This window comes from Protopterus annectens, chromosome 3.part1, assembly GCF_019279795.1.
Source record: "Protopterus annectens isolate FY-2018-M chromosome 3.part1, PAN1.0, whole genome shotgun sequence".
Taxonomy (NCBI): domain Eukaryota; kingdom Metazoa; phylum Chordata; order Ceratodontiformes; family Protopteridae; genus Protopterus; species Protopterus annectens.
In genome coordinates this window covers 141,656,848-141,678,667 of record NC_056732.1, presented here as the reverse complement: position 1 = coordinate 141,678,667, position 21,820 = coordinate 141,656,848, and the positions used below count along the sequence as shown (strand labels likewise).

The 21,820-nt window shown below is 39.6% G+C and overlaps 1 protein-coding gene across 1 annotated transcript in view; it reads left to right on the top strand.

Moving 5' to 3' along the window:
* ODAD2 (outer dynein arm docking complex subunit 2) overlaps nucleotides 1-21,820 on the top strand; it is a 1,637,397-nt gene that overhangs the window by 48,209 nt on the left and 1,567,368 nt on the right. Inside the window, exon 3 of the mRNA XM_044066670.1 lies at nucleotides 12,387-12,582. Within this exon, the coding sequence (XP_043922605.1) occupies nucleotides 12,387-12,582 (196 nt within the window). The remainder of the gene's footprint in view (nucleotides 1-12,386; nucleotides 12,583-21,820) is intronic.

The following is a 21,820-nucleotide window of genomic DNA, read 5'->3' as shown; positions in this document are numbered from 1 at the left end:
CTACCACTTTCCTTCTCAGTGGCCTAACTTTATAAATTCTGGCTTCATTTCACTTTTCATTCACTATTCATTCTGATTTGTGGTACAACACAGTCATCCAGATGCTAGGAAATAACTCTGCTTAATATGTAAAGATAACCTATTACAGTAATGCTGCATACATTAGGTTTCCTACATGTTGTGCTATCTAGTGATGTTAATGTGGTATCAGTGGTATTATAGCTTTAAGTCTGTAGAGCAGGTGTTTGGCTTACCACTGGTTATATTTTGAGGAAGGGGTCCAGAGGGTGCAGGGTCAATTGTAACACAGAAAGGTAAGCAGAGATCACTCTTCATGCGCCTTTGAAACACAATGTAAAGGGATAAGACTTTTAGTGTATCAGAGTAGCTAGTTCTGATACCTGAGGTCTTTTTGCTGATGAAATGTTGAGGTTGTTCGAGCTGGTTTATGTGCTTAGCAAGATATGAGCTGAAGGGGAATGATATTCATTGATAGGCCTAATAATGAAGGGATAAGGTGGGACTATACATTCTTTGGACTTTGAAATCCCACAAAAGATAAGTTGTATAACACAGAAAAATGGTCTAATAGATGTGGTCAAAATAAGAGTTTTATCCGCTTGGGTACCCAAGCAGTATTACTACGTCACTTTATCTTGTATTACTGTCCACTTCTCAGCTGATTTTCTGTATGTCTCTATACATTTGTCTCCACCCTGTATTTTATGTACTATTACCCCATATGTTCAGTTCAGAATCTGTTTCCATCTAACTTGCATTTTTACATTTGTTCACTCTTTACCTATTCTATGCCTCCAACATCCCTGTTTACGGTAATGCTTTATCTTCCTTGAGGGTCACCGTAACACTAAATCATAACATTTAAGATTTCCAATTTTCTGCGTGCAGTTTTCATTCCAGAGGTTTCTCAGTAGAGTTTATCTTGCAAGGTTTTGCATGAAGTCTAATAGCATTGGAGGTATGGATGTGGATGGTGCGCTACTGTCATTTATATCCCACACTGGTGTTGACTCTCTTTGGATCTGTGAGTTTGTGTCACCTGCAGGGAAGAGCTTTTCCTGAAAACTAGTTTTACATGATGGGAGCAACCTCTCCACAGTCCTTCTTGGGAAAAGGACTTTGCCAAACATCCATGTATATATTCTAAATCTAATGTTGCATTAGCTCAGATTAAGGGAATAATGTTTGGTTCCTGTGCAGAAACGAGCAGTTTTGCATGTGATTGTAGCTGTGGAACCTCAGGGTTATAGTATATCAGTGGTTGGCGGGGGGGGGGGTCACAAGGGGTGTGGAAGCTTAATTATTTTGTGAATAATTATCTCAATTTTTGATTGTTTATAGTTATTCAGAAAAAAGCAGACCTTATCATTTTCATTCTGTTTTTTATGTTGCAGGCATCACTTCTCCAATCTTTGGAAATGGAGTCCTTCTACATCATCTCTTTCTAGTATCCCATCTCTCTCATTTTAAATTCATGATTTAATGACAGATTTCTTCTCTTTATGAATTTCCACAAAGTTTGTGTTACTATTTCTCTCATTTCCTCATCTTCCTTAAACATCCTTAAATGTACATACCCTGCATATATATTCATCTTACAATTTTCTTGATTATTTGTTTTGGTTTTATTTTATTTATGTTTGTTAAATGGGTAGGTGTTTTTGGTCATTCTGAACCATTTCAGACATGACCTGACCTTGGCTCATGCAAAAACAGCAGTAGCATAGTGGAGAACAGAGAAATCATTCACGTGTACATTCTAGTCATTATCAGATCTTGTATGAAGCAAGCATGGAACCATACATGAAAGTATAGTCTAGTGATTAAATTATTGCATTCCTTATAATAGACAAAGTAAGATCCATTATTTTTACAATAATCCATTATCTATTTAGCAAATGAAACAGAAGTTAATAAATGCAGTTTCAGATTTGTTTTCATTCATATATTCATAGACTGTTAAATACCTAACAACCTGCGGGGCCTTTCTAAGCATAGCCAAGTGTTCCCTAAAGAATAATGATATCCTGCATCCAAACAGGATATTGAGGGCCAAGCATTTACAAGCTACCGCTGTCCATAAGGGACATGAGTGACTGTCCCAGTGTAAATTTCCTATTCCCCATCCACTTGTGTAGGTTGTGCTTAAACTGGGTAATAGATGAACTTGGCTTCACATGGATGGGAAGCCTGTTCCATAGGAGGGGCAGACTCTAGGACACATATCTGTCTCTCCAGCATACTCTGTTAAAGTCCCAGACAAAATTCAGGTCCCTAGACCATGTATTTCTAGTACTCTTTTACTTACAAATATGTAGGAAACTCATAAGTGTAGGGTTTGCGGATGGCTTGTAAGCCAGGCATAGATGACCCCTCAGCAGTCTATAGTAGACTGAGTAAAGGGAAAGGGCTTTAAGATGCCCTGTATAAGGCGGGCTTGTTATGCCTTGTATTGTTTTTGCAAGAGACCTTTGAGATCAGTTTACCATCCAAAAAATGGAAATGCCAAAGGTCAGATTTGAAAAAGTCGAGCTCTTGTTTTGAAAGAGTCATTCAAATTAATTACCTCTTTTCGATTGGAAAACACTGATGTTAGTGCTGTAATCGCACTTTGTCATTCACCTTTAAGAAAGTCAGCCGAACCAGGAAGTCAAGTAAGCACTGGGAGATCACGTGAATGCTTCGAAGTACTTGTTTGGGTTTATTGAGTAAAATGAACAATTTGACATTGAAAACAAGGCATTTGAGTATTTAAACAGTTAGAAATAATAAAATTGACTTTGTCAAACATTTTGATAGAAAAATGTTTTTATTTTCAACATTTTGATGGTAAACCTTGAGGTTGCTCTAGTTGCTGCGTATGCCTGGTCAGGTACATACCAAAGGGAGCACTGTACTCTGGTTGGATAAGAGCAGAATATAGTGGGATAGTGACCTCTTTGGACCTAGATGCCATGCCCTTATAAGCTGCACAGCACAAAAGGATTTTCTCACCACTGTGGCTACATGGTAGTTGCAGGTAAGGTCTGTGTGCGTACCCAGATCCCTGACCACTGGGTCAGCTCTTAGGGGTGAATTATCAACATGGTCATTAGCTGGAATGGATGATTTCCCACACAGTACAGTTATGCATTTCTTAGCATTGAGTTTAAGAACATGGCTTTGGCACCACTTGTTAGTCCGATATGTACCTTCTTAAAGACTGCTAGTGTCTGCGGGGTAGTTTATGATATCTCCTGGCTTGCAATCATCTGCAAACTTAATCAGCCATAAACCTTCAGCTTTTGCTTCCATTTCAGAGAAATAGATGCCAAAAAGGAGCAGGCCGAGTACTCAGCCTCAGGGGACTCTGTTAGTGATTGGCCTCTTGGTGGAGGTGTTCTCACCTATTTTGACCTCCTGGATCTTATCAGTGAGCCAGCTAGCTATCCAGTGGGTGAGGAAAGGGTTTATACATAATTAGTGAGCTTGTCTGTAATGCTTGAGTGGGATATTGTATCAAAAGCCTTGGCCACGTTGAGGTAAGTTGTGTGCACAGTCTTACCTTCATTCAGTACTTTGGTGACCCTCTCAAAGTCCACCAGATTTAATAGGCATAGCCTTCCTTTAACAAACCTGAATTGTGATGGGTTCAACATTTGCAGGTTACCCATGAACTCATTTACCATGCCTATGGTGATTCTTTCCATGGTCTTACATATGGGACTGGTAAGACTTATCGTCCTATAGTTAGCAGAATCAGTATTTGGACCTCCTTTGTGCAGGGGAATGATTGTAGCCACCTCCCATTCCTTGGGCACAAAACCCGACTGAAGGATCCAGCTGAAAAGTGATTGAAGTGGACCAGAGAGTTAATGTTTCATGCTATTTATTAAACATCCTGGGATGTTATCTGGTCCCATTGATGCAGTGTTTTTGGCTTTGGAGAGTGCATTAATGACCTGTTCTCTTGTAATTGTTGGGGGGGGTTGTGGTATGTAGTCTTTCCTTTGAACTATGGGGGGTGGGTGGGGGGAGAAATTGAGCTGAGCCTGTCGGCCAAAAATTTGGCAATGGCCTCCAATTCAGAGTGGGTGATGCACTTTACAATAAGTTCCGCATATTGTGAATCTCCTCTGAGGTTACGGACATAGATGTTGAAAGCTCTGTGGTCGTTCTTTGCCTGAAAAGCTTTTTTTTTTTTTCTTCAAATTTAGCCTTTGAAGTATTAATTAACCCTCTTAGCTGCCTATTTTAGTGTATATGGCTTTGTTCCTACTATGCTTGGCCAAAACTTTTTTCTTTTGTTGTATACCTATAAACCTATAGGAAATACACCCCGGGGATTACTTCTGTGGCTCTGCTCGACAGGGGCACAGGAAATTAACTTTCTTGGGTGGCGTAAGCCAGGGAATCTTGTTGGCTAGGCTTATTTAGGCCCTTGGACCGATAATCTAGTACCTACCTATGGACCTATAACCAATTGATATTGTGATTCCACTAGGATGCCTTGTCTTTTTAGTTTGTCTTATTCTTAATATGAGTGGGCACAGCTCACTCTATATAGCTATAAATATGGCTGTACAGAGATTTTGTTAATAGCTCAGTGTATTCTGTGGTGTTTACTGGGTATGGGGGTGCTTGGAATTTAGCCAACCTGTTGCTTGGCAGAGAGAGGCTAGCCTTGAAATAGTTCCTAAATGTTTTTGGCTTTACTGGATCCCTAGATTTAATTTTTATTTCAAGTAATACTGACTTCTGGTCAGATCTGATGAGTGAAGATACTATATTGGGTGTGGAATATTGCCCCCCCATGTTCATGAGTATAAGGCCAAGGATATTTGTACCCCTGGTAGGAGAATAGACCAACTATTGAAGGATGTTTGTATTAACAAAGTTTAGGAATCGTTGGATTTGTGTATTAAAAGTGGTGTAGGATCCCTGGTCTATAGAAGGGTAGTTGAGATCCCCCACGAATATCGTGTTGAGTTGAAGAGTGAGGGGACTCTAGTACATTGAGATTAGTAAGTATGGATTTCCTAGGATATGGAGGGGGGACCTATATGCTGCAAGGATGTGGTATGACACCCTGTTTATGGTGAATTTCACATGTATGAGTTCCAGTGGGCCATACACTTTAACTAGTGTTTATTTGAGATTAGTCTTAATATAGACTGACACTCCCCCACCTTTAGTTCCTTCCTATGCAGTAGCTGGTCTAAAGGTTTGAAAGGCATTATAACATTGCATTACTGAGGTACTATCAATGACTTTAAACCATGTCTCCATTGCTACAGATGTCTACACTCTCCAGGGAGAGGAGTTTCTTGTTAACACTTCTAGCTTTGAGCAGTACCACCTTCAGATATTCCTTCATAGGTTCAGTTAAGTCAGTACGTTTATCAGTTTGGCATTGCCTAAAAAAGGCACTATGGCGGTAGAAAAGGTATTTGCCAATACCCAAAAACCTAGAGGGGTAAGTGCAAACCATCTCTGGCAAAGTAGCATGATCTGTTAACCATGTCCTCCCAGGCTGTCAAATATTGTACCCCTCTGGCCTGACACCAGAACCTGTGTCAGTTGTTAAAATCAATTATTTTCTGTTGGTAATGTGGCATCATCCTTGGAGGAGGTGTTATGCTGCTTAGTGCTAGACTCATACCTGACTGAGACACATAATCAAGCTCAATCATATCTCACTTCATATAATCAAGGGAGGTACATCTCGGGTCATTAACACCCACATTGACTATCACAGAGTCATTCTAATACCTGTGGTTCAATAACCTTAGTGCCTGTGTGACTTAAAGGATCATAGCCCTAGAAGGGCAACTAAATGTGACGATCTCATAACTCAGTCTGGTGAGGGAGACATCGCTGTGCCTCACTATAGAATCACCGATAACCAGGAAATTTGGCTGTGTGCTGATTTGCCTTAAGGGCTTAACCGTGGAGACATTGAACACAGTGTTATTATGTGTAGCTGTGAGTGTTGTTTTAACAGAGTGTTTACATGATGGCTGAAGACCCTTTCTTTGATTGTAGTGTGCAGGAGGTCTTAGTATTTTTGGAAAGTTACCTGTAAGTGTATCAGCATAAGTAATTTTATGTGTAGGGTCTGTCCAGTAGGTGTGGTACAAGTGTCACTGACAACCTCTATAGGATTAGTTTTCATTGTATGAGAGAGTTTTCCTTCAGCATTAGTGTATTTACAATTTTTGCATACACTATCTGTTGCATTAAGAATAAGTGGGTTGTTAGTATACATGAGGCAGTTGCTACAATACCTCAGAATACCCATCTCAACCAGACTGGCCACAGAGATAGTTGGGAAGTGCATATCTACGGCTACTGATCTATTGGGGAGGAGTAAGGAAAACTTAACTTTAAATACTGAAAAAGTCAATAAGACACGCAACTTCAAGACCATGAAACAAACACTTAATTGTTTATTTTAATTATTTTATTGTTGTGCTTTTATTGGTTTGAATTTGTTCATATGGTGTATATATGAAAATGTGTTTTAGTATAATTTTAAACAATGAAGAATTTTATCTTGAACGCTTTGTTATTAAATTTATTTTACATCGCTTTGTGATTTCCTTTCACTTCTTATTCAAGAGCAGTCCTCAGCTATGAGCAAACTAGATGCTCTAGTAGTTAAAAAAAATCTGTCTAGACAGTAATGCCACAAGACTGCAGATTGAAGACCAGAACAAAGACATTTAGAATAACAGACACAATAAGCCTTCACCAGCAATTCCCAGCACAGAAGGGTGGAGTCTACCCTCTCTTCCCACAAGAGTCGAGACCACAAACCTTCCTAATATAAAATAACTGGTTTGGAGTCCAAGTGCTTAACCAGAATTTAGACAGTTTTATAATAACAGGCGCAATAAATCTTCAACCAGCAATTTCCAGCATAGAGGGGTGTAAGGTATCCTGTCCTGTCCTGACACAAGAGTATAGACCACAAACATTCCTATTGTACAATAACTGGTTTGGAGCCCAAGTGCTTAAATCAGAACAAAGACACTTGCCAAAATAAGCCTTCACCAGCATTTCCCAGCTCAGAAGGGCAAAAGCTATCCTCTCCTCCCACAAGAGTTTAGACCACAAACCTTCTTAATGTAAAATAACTGGCCTGAAGTCTAATCACTTAAACCAGAACTAAGACACAATTAGAATAACAGACACAATAAGCCTTCACCCAGCAATTCCCATCTTAGAAGGGTGTAAGCTACCTCTTCTGCCACAAGACTGTAGACCACAAACCTTCCTTTTGTAAGATAACTAGTTTGAGACCCAATTGCTTACATAAAAAATAAGAGGTTTAGAATAACAGTTACAATTTAATCAGGCTACTAACAAGCAGTAATAAATGCCGCAGATTAAATGAAACTGAACACTAAGAACGTGCAGCAAAAAACAAAATAAAGTAATACGCACTGATATAGTAAACACAGCTGAATAAAGTGCAGTTTTTTTAAGTAAGTGGGAAGGAAGGGAACAGAAGATAATTCAAATTTAAAGAGACTAAAGGGTGGGCCTTCCCAGCTGATCTCTCATTACTCCATAGAATGAGCTGATGAGATAGGACTGGGGAGTGTGTCCAAAATCAGATTTACAGTAGGGACGGGCAACTCAAAAGCCACCAAGTTTAAGAGTACAACAGCAAGTAGGGTGGGTGTATGGGAAAAATCAAATGAAGACTGAGATCAGCTATAATCGGACAAAGAACAGCAATTCAAACAAGCACTACAGCCAAATAAAGATGCCTCCAAATGTTTCTAGTTATATGAAGAATACTATTTCTCACCTCCTCCCACTAATTAGCTGGATGGTATTCACTGTCTGCAAATGAATTCTTTTTAATTGACCCTAGCCAAGATCTCTTAAAACTACAAAACAACAAAAAACTTAAAAACAAAATGCAATGTAAGAAAAATAATTAAAAAACTAGAAGCAACCAAACCATAAATGAAAAACTTCAATTCAAAATTAAATGCAGACAGAGGTCAGCAATAGTCAGGCAGAGAACAAGTCAAACCAGCACTACAGCTAAAATATATATATATATATATATATATATTTTATAGTAGACTGGTGTCTAGTATTGCTTGGAATGTGATTCTAAGTAGTTGGGGGAATTTTTGGAACTTTTTTTTTTTTTTTGCTGGTTGCATTTCTAATAGCTGGTCTTACTAATGAGACAGCCTCTTCCTGTGCCTGTCTGAAGATGTTTGTGTGTTGTCTTATTGTCAGGAAACTCTTGAAAGATGGGTTAATGGTGGAGGTTAATAATTCTGAAATGAGTTATTGTCCTACCTTTTATTGGAAGCCAGTTACATTTTTGAGAAGCTTGAAGTTGTGCACTTGTAGGCTTGCTAATTGGATAAAGTGACAGATTTGTTCTCTGTAACTTGCAAAACGTGGATATTCATTACAAAGTAGAGTGCACTTAGTGGGAGACCATATTCCAGTTTTGGTTTGGGTATATTCTTAGCAATGGCAAGTCCTTCTCTAACTGCTATAAGGTGTGATACTTTATGTTTAACTATATCAGAACTTTTGACAGCTATTTCATTGAGTCTCTTAAAGGACAGATGATGGGCTAAACTGAGCCCCATGTATTTCTGTTTATCTACAAGGAGATGAGGATCACCTTGCAGGTGGATGATCATCATTGATGGTAGTTTTTGAAAGTGCTTGCTAGGAACTAAGAAAACATGACTGCTAATTTGGAAATGTTTATACTTGTTTATTCAAAGTCCACTGTGCTATTTTATTGAAGTTTAGCTTCATTTTTTGACGGCTATTGTAAAATGATTAGTCCAATTTCCGCATATCATCTGCATGAGGAATTATCTTAATAGTCAGACTGTCATGAGAAAGGTCATTTAAGAAAAGTGAGATCAGCGCTAATGAACCTTACAGGAAACCATACAAAAGTGTTCCTTTGTCTGATTGCTTAGGATTAATGTATACATTAAATATTCTATTGGATAGGTGTCTTTTATACAGATTTCACTTAGCAGGCTTATTTTAAGAGCCAAGTATGACCAACTGTTTCATATGCTCTAGTTATATCTATGAATGCCCTTGCTGTTAATATGCTTTCATCTGAGTTATTAAAGATGTATTGCATTGCTGTGTATAATGTTGTGGTTGTGTTAAAGCCTTTCTGTTCATCACAGAAGAGGTCATAGTCATTTACATATGTGAAGATTTGTTTATAAACATTTTTTTTTTAAATCTATGCTATGAAAAACATTACTTGCTCATATCATGATAGATGTTATTTGTTTTTGTTCTGAAAACTCTTGCACTCACATTTACTTTTTATTTATATTCAGCTGTCTCTGTATTAGTGTAGTTAACTTCTTGGAGCTTTTCTTTATAGATCCTCACTATAAATTGCCAATGACCAATTGAACATTTCTGGTCAACAAGACAAGTAAATATGCAGTAAATAAGGCTGGGTTACTTGCTGGTAAAAAGTCATTGTCTGTTTCCTGTCAGATGGCTGATTTTTTCAGACCTTTGTTATTCTACTGTGAAGCTAATTCAGAGCTTCACCAGATCTCATTCTGCAAGGAGTGTGGCTATGACTGCAGCCCTTTTCCATGGTGTTTTGGCAGTGCCAGTGTATAAAGTAGACACTTGCTCTACAATGTGCACTTTTACAAAGCTTTATAAGCTAACTTGAATTTGAGGCAAGAGGTGATTTTTCTGTAGTAGTTATTATACTGCTTCTTGTTGAAGCGTGCACAAGCCCTTTGGATTCATAGTTTGCCATTCTACTCAAATCTACTTAAAACTGAAATGACAGTATGAGAGAGCTGGTTGTACAGCAGATTGTGAAGACAAGAATAATTCAACTGTTTAGATTTCCTGACTCCTGTTCCCTTTCAAGTTTTTGAATTTCTTCTGAAATTTTTATGTCATTAGCCCTGGTGTCATTTTCCAAAGTGAATGATTTATGATGCAGTTTGACTGTTCACTAAGCTATTTGTCATATTTAGCCATTTGCACAGAAATAGTGGAATTGCATGAAGTATAAAAGATAAGGCTGTACAAAAGAGACGCACTATATCCTTAACTAGTTGTACCAAGGGTGGTAGCTTGAGTGGTGACTAGATTTTTTGATGCCATGTATAAGCAGCTAAAAAATAAACAGTTAATGGTGAGCTAAAGAGAAGACTGCACAAACTAAACACCATAAATCCTTGATGGGGTCTACCAGGTATGTGTGGTGCAGTACACAATGGTACATGATGATTCCACCGTAGTAGTGTGGTGCTGTTTTCCAATGAAAGCAATGTCCCTGTTTGCTGAGGTTAGTGACACACAAACTGACCTTTTGGGCATAGTCTTGGAATGGGTCTTGGGTAGGGTGGAGTGGATTTCATTGCTGATTCTGTTATGCTTAAGAACATTTATTTTTATATTTAATTATGTCCAGCGTCTTGTCTACAAGATTTGAAGCTGGGGCCTCTCTGTAAGCAGGGTTATGACTCCTTGAGTGATAGTAAGTGACAAAGACAGTATTCCAGGAAGTGTATCTATTACTTAGCAAAAATCTGAGCTAAGAATGTCCCCAAAAGAGGACTATTACATAAACGTGAGTAAAGCTGTTAAGTGTGTAAACAAGAATGATTTATCATCTTTTACGGTGAACACATCAGATAGCTGTGCTTCTTTGGTATATTTTTGACAAAAATTGTTTTAGTGGTGTTTTTTTTTGCTGAGTTTTGATTTATTTACTTATGTTTTTTTTTTACTTACATTTTCTTCACCTGGGTAGAGCACTCCTAGCATTTGCAGGCATAACCTGAGTTACATGAAAAAACAGCAACAACAAAAATGTTTCATTCAAAACAATCGTAAGCACACCTCTCAAAGTCTTAGCACAAGAAATCAGAACAAAGTCTAAAATAATGGGGGAACAAAACCCCTAAAATAGGGACATATTATAAATACTGCTCATATAAACAAGTTTCTAGAATAACAGGTTTTACATTAGCATGCATTTCCTAAAGGATAGGAAGTCTGAAACTCAATTGTATCTCATTATTTGGTGACTTCAGTCCTCAGTGATTTTACAGAAAAACACAAATTTTATGAGGAACAGACCAAGAACCATGAGACCAAAATCTGGACATCCTGCAAAAATCTGGACAGCTGAGAGGGTACGATCTTTGGTAATCAAAGTAAAAAAAAATACATGCTAATAGAGATACTATGTATATAGGTTCACAGGTAGGTACTAGGCTATCGGCCATGGGGCCTATATAAGCCTAGCCAAAAAGGTTCCCTGGCTTTCGCCACCCAAGAAAATTATTTTCCTGTGCCCCTGTCGAGCAGTGCCACAGAATCAAATCGGTCACAATGAAGAAATGAGGTAGCAAAAGTGAGAGGAGCTACACCTAGATTTATTTTATTTATTTATTTTTATTTTACATTTGTTTACTGGGAAAGTCCAACTGGAACAAGGTCCATTTTATAGTGGAGGCCCGGGGAGAAAAGCTGCGTAACATAACAGTACAAATACAACAAATGATAAAAACATTTCTGTACCGAGGCATGTATACAATCAGAGCTCCATGTCTTTATATGACAACACATAATCCACAAATGACAGAAAATTTGTGTACAGTGGCATATATACAATCAAGGAGATTTTTTGTACCTTAGTTTGATTTAGGCAAGCTTGGTATATAGATAGCAAAACTTTAAATTCCCTATTGGTAGTACAAAGCATAAAAATGAAGGAATGGAATCTGGAAAATAATGCTACTTAGGAGATAGCGTGAGAAATAGTTTGTAGGATAGTAGTTCTTGATAGGGAGTATTTGAGTAGTACAGAATAGCTGAGGTAAGCAGTGAGGAGATGAGGTGCGGCAAGTTAGGAGGAGAGCAGAAAAGATTTTATCTGATTCAGGGACAGAGCCATGATTGCAAGAGGTGTGACTTTAGTGATGTCTTGAAAAGTGAGATGGAAGGTGCAGAGGAGATACTTTGGGAGAGGTTATTCCATTCCCTAGCAATGGTGTGGGAGAACAGACTTTTCCCTGCAGTGTTATTGGCTTTGGTTATGCAGAGCAGGGTTTTGTTGGATGAGGGTAGAGGGCGATTTGCAGAATATTTGTTTAGAAGTTGGTTTAGGGCTGGGGTTTTCTGAGGGTTCCTTATTATGTTGAAGGCGAGGACTAATTGGTGATAGCTAATTAGCTGAGGGAGTTCTAACCACTGTAGATAGGAAACATTTGTAATTATGTGATATGTCTAATGTACTGGCAATTGCATTTGTATGTTGTTGAGGACTGCCTATGATTTTTGAATTGCACTGTGGTCTGATGGGATAAATGCCATTTTACTTGCAGCAAACAGAGATCCTGTAGCTAAAATTCTTGGACCAAGCTTTGCTACTGTAGAAGGAGAAGATACATCAATGTTACGACTGCTTGATAAGATAAAGAATGATGAAGACCCTGATGGAGAGCTAAAAATGAAAATGTATTTACTACTTCAGCAGTTAGATGTGCAGCTTCTGAACAGTTCTTTGAAACAGATCTCACAGTGAGTTTTTTCATGTCTGTTTTCTAAACATCATGTGGTATTTAAATGAAAATGTTTAAAGGATAATACGTTAATTTTATAACTGTGCTTGTTTATCATTATTATCCTAGATGTCTTCCATAATATTTCTTATTCCTGATGATGACTTGTGAATCAAGCCACACTTAGCCAAAATTACAATGCAGTATAGTCACTCCCACATATGGAATCTGCCTTTTCTCCCCCTTGCTGAATTAGAACTCTTAGATATATAATACAGACACATTCCATTTTTAAAGGGACAGACATATTTGTAAGGCTGTTTTGTATTTTTTTTAAATAGTACAACTACAGCACAGATCACTTTAGGTGATGACTAGCACCAGTCTGAATGTCATTCCAAAGCTACAGTTTAGTACTTTATGACTCAGTATTGTAACAGTGTGATCAATATCCCATATTGGAAATTATTTTGTAGCACCTGCTTGCTTTGGGGAGACTGGAGTCTGTCCTGACAAACAAGTGGTTTAAGTCAGGCAGCCATTCCTCTTCAGGATATTAGTCCAGTGCAGAACACACACACACACACACACACACACACACACACACACACACACACACACACACACACACACACACACACACACACACACACTTTAGAAGATCTCCATTTCACCTTTATAGGCATGTTTTTGAGATGTGTGACAAAGAATGAGACACTAGGAAAATCACACACAGGTATAGGAAAGACAAGCTAATGTCACAGGGAATATGAATAAAATATATAAATATGGGAATGATGATAAGTTAAAAGTATTTCATTTGTCTGGAAAAAATATTAATGTTTTTTATGCTTTAATGTTAAAAGAAATGCAGCTCAAGAATAACACTAATCTTCAGAATTTCAGAGTTAACATGTATTTCAAAAAATACTTAGTAGTTGTGGTACAGGGGGACAGATTCCCAAAGACTTACTTTTAGTGTAAGTGGCTTACTCAGTTGTATAAAGAAAGCTTACACTGGATTAAGTTGCTTACACTGAGAGTAAGTATTTTAGAGTCAGGCCCAGGGTAAACTCTATTCTGGGTTTGTTTTAGGTTATGTATTTAAAGTCTAAGAAAATTGTATTACCTTTGCCTTTCCTGACCCAACTATAAGAGGATTAAACTAAAGCTACCTTTGGTTTTTAAGGAGTTGATGGATGCATTTCTTGAAATATTAGCCTTCCTAAATCTGTTTAATACTGCAGTGCTTGAACCAGCGTGTTGCTGAGTATTCCAGCTTTACATTAAATAACTCTGTGACCTCTTCTGAGCATTTCCTTTTATAATCTCATTTAAGAATTGTTAATTGTTATGGTTCTGATGACCTCTTAGGGTACCAGATCTATGTTAATATTGACCTCCCTGCAGATTGCTGGTCTACGCAGTCAACATTATAAAAAGAACTGTTATTAAATCTGCCATTAGTGATTCTAATTTTCTTTCTATAGAGTTGTAGGATATACCTTAGGGTAGCCTGTCAAAGCCTCATTCATCACTAACACACGCAAATTGTTCATTCATTTTTCAACCTGTGTAGAATTTTTTCACTGTCAGACCTGAAATGATCATGTCATTTGTCCTGACTATGTTCTAAATACCTTCAAATTATCCCTTTTAATGTTGTGTCTTTCATCTTTTCCCGGTTAGGGGTCGCCACAGTGGAACTCCGGACCGCTAATGATTGGTAGTTGATTTTTACGTGCCGAGTTACCAGCCCTGACGCACAACCTTCAACGAAGGTAAGCCCATTCACACATGTCTCCACGCAGAAAACGCTCTAGCTGAGAATTGAACCAGACAGCGTCTTACAAGGAGGCGACAATGCTACCGCAGCACCACCACCGCTTTTAATAAATTACTTTATTCCAAATGTTAACCTATAACTCTTCCTTTGTTCCAGCAAAGGTTGCTTATTTCTCTTTGAAGTTTGATGTATTCTCGGCTTGTCCCAGTGAATCAGCGTTTCTGTTATCTGTTGCACCTTTTTGGTCATGTCCTCCTGTTTCTGTTCTGTGTAAATATCCAAAAACTAAACTAAAGTATTAATATCCCAGTAGTTATGATCTGATAGCTGCAGCTTATTTTGATTGATGTACTGTGAGTGATGGAACTTGAAGTTTGTAATTTTATCATGTTTGCTTTTTAGTAGCAAGTGATGTATTTAAACTTGATGATTAAATTATATTTATATAAACCTTGATGCAGTTTTTGACTTCCATGCCTCTAGTCAAGATGCTACCCAGTGTGTGTGAGTGAGTCATGTTTTGTTGTGAAGTTTGTGCAAATTAATAAACAATTAATAGATACAGAAGTTTTTGCATGAATTATTAATAAATAATAGATGCAGAAGTGGGGAAAAATCATCAAAATGATAATTTTTTTTTTATATAAATCCCTGACTGCACCCCTTGTGACTCATGTTAGATTTGCTGCACAGGTGTTGAAGGGATTTGGGAGTGAGTGGCTGGCACTGACTCTCCCATCCTGTGTAGGCAGGGAGTTAACCTGGCTTACTGCAGTAGCAGCAGCGAAAAGAACCTGGAGAGTTCTGTGCTGCAAATGGTGTGCTGCTTGGTTGACAGGTTGCGTGTGCACAGAAGCATACATGTACTTCATAAGATAGCCATTGCAGAGCTTGCAAGTCTGGGATGGGCTAGTGGAGTACAGCTTACATTCCAACAGCAGAATGATGCTACACCAGTGTTCTTGATGGGTGTAACCTGTGTGAAGCTGATGTGGGGTCTGGTAGACAAGGGTGAAGTAGGAAAGGAACTGGTGGCTGCCGTCTTGAAAAAATAATAGACATAGTTAAAAAAAAAAAAAAAAAAAAAAAAAAAGAAAGTAAGAAAGTTAACATGAAGATGAATCTTTTACTTCTGCTTGTATTAATTACAGTTTTCCTGTTTCAAAAATGTTTTAAAGCGCAATTCCTCTTTTTATATTCAGATAAGTCATGCAAGCCCAAAGTAATTGTAGTAGTGCTTTCATAAAAAAGTTGTTTTTAAAGTTTACTGTAGTTTAGAAATTGTCAGAAAGTTTCAGCAAAGTCTAACTTTTTTTTTTTTGCACGTGATGCACAGCAAACACCCATCTTATTCCAAACTTGTGACTTATGTCTGTATATAAAAAGGGAAATATGATTGGATTTCTGATGGTTATCATAAAGGTCATTGCTAACGGGATTCATCATTTGGATGAGAAAAGCTAGAGGTAGATGTCAGTCCTCTGGCCTGATCTTTCCCAGCAGATGAAGACCATATAGGTATATGGTTTCATTCTCATGCCACCAATATTAGAAGGAGCAAGTCTTTAATTGTTAAGAGTTTAATTAAGCCTTTCTGTGTTGGAGGGAAGCCTTCTAGCTTATCAGTGGGAGTGGTAAGCACTAGGTAACCTGTCTACCACATAAGTAGTGGTTCTGGCCCAGAATTTGTAGTTATTGGCCGTTTGGGCAATCTCTTCCATCTCTCTCAGCTTTCTGATTTGAAAGCCTGTATTTGCACTTGTTTCTGTCCTGTAGCTCATCTAGTGCAGATACAAATTCTTAGTTTTAGCACTTAAATTTGCTTGTTCATGCTCAGCACTTGTTCAGAACTTGTAAGCACTAAATAAGCTACTAATTACTATAGCACTCTATCTTCCTCATTACCTAGAGGAAAACAGTTTTCGTACTTACTTTTCCCACTTGCTTAGAGAAAAACAGCTCTTGTACTCACTTTCCTCACTTATCTAGAGGAAAAACCCTGCAAAACTCTTTTTCCGCGGTCTTGCGCACAAAGCAGCGCTGGGCAGCGCCGTTTAGTTGGGGGTATACTGTTCCCGGCCCCACAAAGTCTGCACTGTAAATTTTCCCTTAGAACTAGGCAAGCCTCAACTCAAGTGCTTCAGATCAGCTGCTCTTATTGCAGCACTTGCAAAACAGAAATCAGCACTTGTCCTAATCTCCTAGACAGCACTATTATTCTCCAAATTTCCTAGACAGCACTATTATAATATAGCATAATTAGCATAAGACCCTCGATCGTCCACAGGACTTAAGTTGGACTTAAGTTCAATTTACTCTTCAAAGCATGTCCAGAGGTCAGCTTCAGGTGTACTCACCAGTTCATCTGGTGGAATTGGGCATCCTGAGGCAATGTCACAACTGCCTCATGTATACAGACAACCCTCTCCTCTTACCTCTAGACACAGACACTTGTGAGAGATGCAAATACACAGCCAGACTGGAGGCTAAGCACTCTCAACCCATGACTGTAACAGACAGTCAAGAGGATAAGGGACACACTTGCATCACACCAACCTGTCACACATGAATCTACAAAACAAGCACCGGCAAAACATACGCATAAATACACAAAACATATTCGGAGGCACTAGGTACCAATCTGAAAAAGAAACGGTGCCCTCCAAAGCAGACAAGCAAGCAACCTGCACCCCCAAACACAAGCCAGAAAACACATAATTCACCTCAGCAGTGTGCCTCACAACAGCCCTTAAGGCAAAACACCATACCTAACACACTAGTAATAGGAGACTCTATAGTAAGGCACACGGATGTTCCACTCACCAGGCTGAACAAGGAGAAGGTTACTGTCAGCTGCCTGTCGGGTGCTCGGATCTGCCACATAACACAAGCACTTTGGTCACTCCAGAACAAGTACAAGTATGACGCTGTCATTGTACATGTTGGTGTGAATGATCTAAGACGTACCTCCCTGGACTACATGAAAAGAGACATTGAGGAGCTCTCTGATCATGTAGCCCAAGCTGGTATGACCCTGACCTTGAGTAGCATACTACCTTCACCTAGAATGATACCACAATACAAAGACAAAATGATCAATTTCAACAATTGGCTAAGCTCCTGGTGTCATTCTAAGGGGATCCAGTGTCTGTCTGCCTAGGATTACATGATAGACCAGCCTCGCTGTTTTGTCAGAGATGGGTTGCACCTGTCACACCTAGGTTTTGAATACTGGCAAGGCTCTTGCCGTCCCCATAGAGCCTTTTTTAGGGCAAGGCTCAAAGGACAAACCAACCACCGTAACCAGCACAGGTAACCAAAAACTAAGGGTAATGCTACTCAACGCCAGAAGTCTCAACCTCAAAATGCACACACTCGAGGCTCTCCTCAGCATGGAGAAAATCAATGTTTGTGCAGTGATGGAAACCTGGTTCAAGGCTCAAGAGAGCACCCCAGCACTGCCAGGTTACAGTTCATATCATACCTTCCAGCCTCAGTTACCGGATCACAGTACAAAGGTCAGAGGTGTATCCATATTCATCAGGGATACCCATATCTCCAGGTTAGTAGCGCAGCATGATGCCCCAGAAATCATCCATGTGCAACTATCAGCAGGCAAAACCACATTTCAAGTCGTAGCCGGTTGTAGATCGCCCACCATGTCCCAAGATGCTCACTCTGCATTCCTTGAGACATTGGAAAATATAAAGGTCCTACCCAACACCATAATCTTGGGTTATCTCAACTACCCTGGTATAGACTGGGCGAACTACCAATGTTCCAACTCCTATGCTCAGCGATTCATAGAATTTATAAATTCAAATGCCCTTGAACAACTAGTATGTTCCCCCACTAGAGGGACAACATATTGGATTTAATCATCACAAATATGGGCACCCACTGTACCACACCCGTTATCACTCCCTCCTTGGTCAGATCCGACCACAAACTGATAACCCTGGACATCCTCACCCCTCCACCTCCCCCATTCAAAAAAAACATAGTCATAAACCTTTCCAAAGCAAACTTCAAACTACTTGCATCCGAAGTGGAAAGCTTCACTATTCCCTTGCAGAAGGATAATGATATCCAGGATGTGGAATCCTACACCAAGGCACTCTATATGCATCTTCAGGATTGCATGGATCGTGCTATCCCAAATAAAACCAAGACTCCTTCCTCAAGCAAGAAGAAACCAGTCTGGTGGACCTCTGCCATAAGCAAACTTTACAATAAAACGGGGAGACTTATACAAAAAAAGGCCAAATCTCAAGTAGAAAAATCATCCCTGATCAGCATTAGTAAGAAATTGAGGGCCCTCATGAAGTCAGCTAAAGCTAATTTTGAAAAGAAAGATGCCAAGGATAACCATAAGGCCTTCTGTGGCTACATCAAAAACCTAAATGGCAATGCTCAGGTCTGCTCTGAGCTAGTACAAAATGGAACAGAATACACTGACCCTTCTGACATTGCCAACATCTTGGCTGACAGTTTCAGTGCAAATTCCCCCCCCCCCTCACCACCTACAGGGCCTATTACCATTCCAGGGGATTGTGTAAATCCAATTATTACTGATACGTTGGTTAACAAGGCTCTATCTAAAGCTAAAAACACTGCCTCCATGGGACCAGATGGTGTCCCAGGCTGTGTCATACGCGAGCACCAAAAGGAATTAACCTTGCATCTTAATACCTTGTTCAGTCTCAGCCTCTCCACAGGATATGTGCCCAGAGAATGGCGCATGGTAACGGTGGTCCCGCTACACAAGGATAGGACCAAAACTGACCCTGGAAACTACCGTCCAATAAGCCTGACCAGTCTGATCTGTAAGGCTATGGAGTGAATCATTATGGAACTCATAAATGGAGAGATTAGGAACCTCCAGTTGCTGGACCCCACACAGTTCGGCTTCGTCAAGGGCAGGTCATGCCTCCTGAACCTGGTGGATTTCTTTGAGACAGTTACTCAGGCTATAGATAAGGGAAAGGAGGTACACACGGCTTACCTTGACCTTGCTAAAGCATTTGACACCATTCCCCATTCGGGTATTGTTGATAAGCTCACCAGCCTGGGCATAAACCCTTACATCACAAGATGGATTGCAAACTGGCTCTCAGACAGATCCCATAAAGTAAGAGTAGCGGGATCTATGTCCAAATCCAGACCAGTAACGAGTGGTGTGCCTCAGGGCTCTGTCCTGGGGCCCCTCCTGTTTGGCATATACTTCTCAGAAGTACAGGCAAGCACAGAAGGGCTGTGGCTGACTAAATTTGCAGACGACTGCAAACTGGGTGCTATAATAGAGTCTCCGGCCAACATGAAGATCCTCCAGAAGGGCCTAAATGAGACTGATGCATGGTGTCAAAGCCATGGTCTCAAGCTAAATGCAAAAAAATGCGTAGTAATCCCCTTTGGAAAAAACAGAGTACCCGCAAACTACAACATAGGAGGTAATCCCCTGAAATCTGAAGAAGAAATAAGGGATCTAGGGACCCATGTAGATAGCCAGCTTTCCTTTGATAACCATGTTGCCAAAGTGGTTAGAAAATCCTTCTATGTGACCCATCTGATCATGAAATGGTTTGCATCAAGATCTAAGGATGTAATGGTACCCCTCTACTCTTCCCTCATCAGACCCATTATTGAGTACAATGCACAAATTGGAATGTACCTGGCTAGACATCTCCAGCAGCTGGAGAGACCACAGAGGTACCTAACCAAGAGAATTACTGGCCTCAAACAGTTGCCCTATGCAGCACAATTGAAAAAGCTAAGACTGTTCTCTGTTGCATACCACTTTCTCAGAGGCGATCTCCGTCTAACGTACAGAGACATGTCCAACCCAGAATTGTTGAACATGCTCCATCTTAGCAAAACCAAATCTACTCGAGCTACACGCTCTAGGGATATAAACCTCAACACAACAATGAATAGAACATGCTGGAGGGATAGATTGCCTTCGCAGAGACTTCCCTTACTATGGAACAGGGTCCCGATCTACATAAGACAGAGCCCCTCACTATCACTCTTCGAGAGGAACCTTGATGAGTGGATGGGTAACAGAAAGTTCACACCGGGGATCACACTAACAGCACTGCTAGATAGGGGCCAAGGGTACTAGCTGCTAGTACAAGGGTCTAGGGAACTACTAAAGAGGCAGTGAATACCGCACAACGTGGCTGGGCTAATATATGCCTTTGGGCAGATAGCTCAGTACCAACCTATGAACCTATTAAAAGAATACAGCTATATGTGCAGTACAGCTGGGTGTACAATCCAGGCTTTTATATGAGAAATGTGCATCATTTCTTCAGGCCAAGATCTGAAAGCTGTTTGAATAATGTCCTTTTTACTATTATATAGTGTTTTGGTAATATCTGAAATTATATTTAAAATGATTATATTTTGTTTAGAATTTATTCTTAACTTCTGCAGGAAAAAATATACCAGCAAGTGCTCTTTCAGGTGTCATCTTACATATTTTATTTGTATTGGAGAAAATCCTTATTTTGATAATTTTGAGTGCTGTACTACTTAATCAAAAGCCTTTAACATGGCGAGCTAGGAATAGTCTTTCTCTGGGCATAAGAGGCTTGAGGTTTCAACTGTTCTTTCTGCTTTTCTCTGTCTCTTGTTCTTTGTTAATTGCATAAACAGAAAATCAATTGTAGAGAGGAGCAAGTGCAAAACGTTAGAATGTAATGTTGATGGTTCCTTTACATGCTACACAGTAGCAGGTGTTGGTGACTAGGAGATTAAGAGGCTAAGCTTAATAAGCTGAGTGAGACAGTCTGTCTTCCAGCAGGTAGTTACAAGATGAGATCCTCCAGTACACAGGAAGATATCTGCTCAGTATCTCCTGATCTTGCTACCATCCCACTGTTTTTATGAGGGTGCTAGAAGGAAAAGATGTTTAGCAATGCCTTCCCAAAGGAGACAGGAAGCGTAGGTGGAATATAGTGGCATGCTGGCTGCCAATGCTATGAATCTCTAGCTAGCTGTTTATCTGGCTTAGTTTTCAACTTTGCATTCCAGTTTCATTTACTTTTGCCTGCCACTTGTTAGCTACTAGATGGGTCCAGAATTTGTCTCCCAGCATCATTGTCATGAGGCTTGTTTTGCACTGCCAACATCTAGTGTACCTGGTTATACTGTGCACACTTTGTGGACCAATCTATTATTGGACCTCCTGGTCTTCTGGATACTTGGCTGCAACCCCTGACTGCAAATTTCCTCAGTACTGATTCTTAGTTTCATGGTCTGTGAGATGCTGTCTACTGCTAGCTGTATCTTATCTGGCTAGACGGCATTTAGTCAGCATTTTGTGTTTGCACATGTTCATCATTTGATCACTGCTGCAGAAGCCTTAGCTACATGGGATGAATCCTGCCCAGGATACAACAGCCAGGTAGCTTCCAGACTTAAGGCACAGGCTCTGAGCCCAAGCCATTATCAGCTTGAAAAGGGCTGA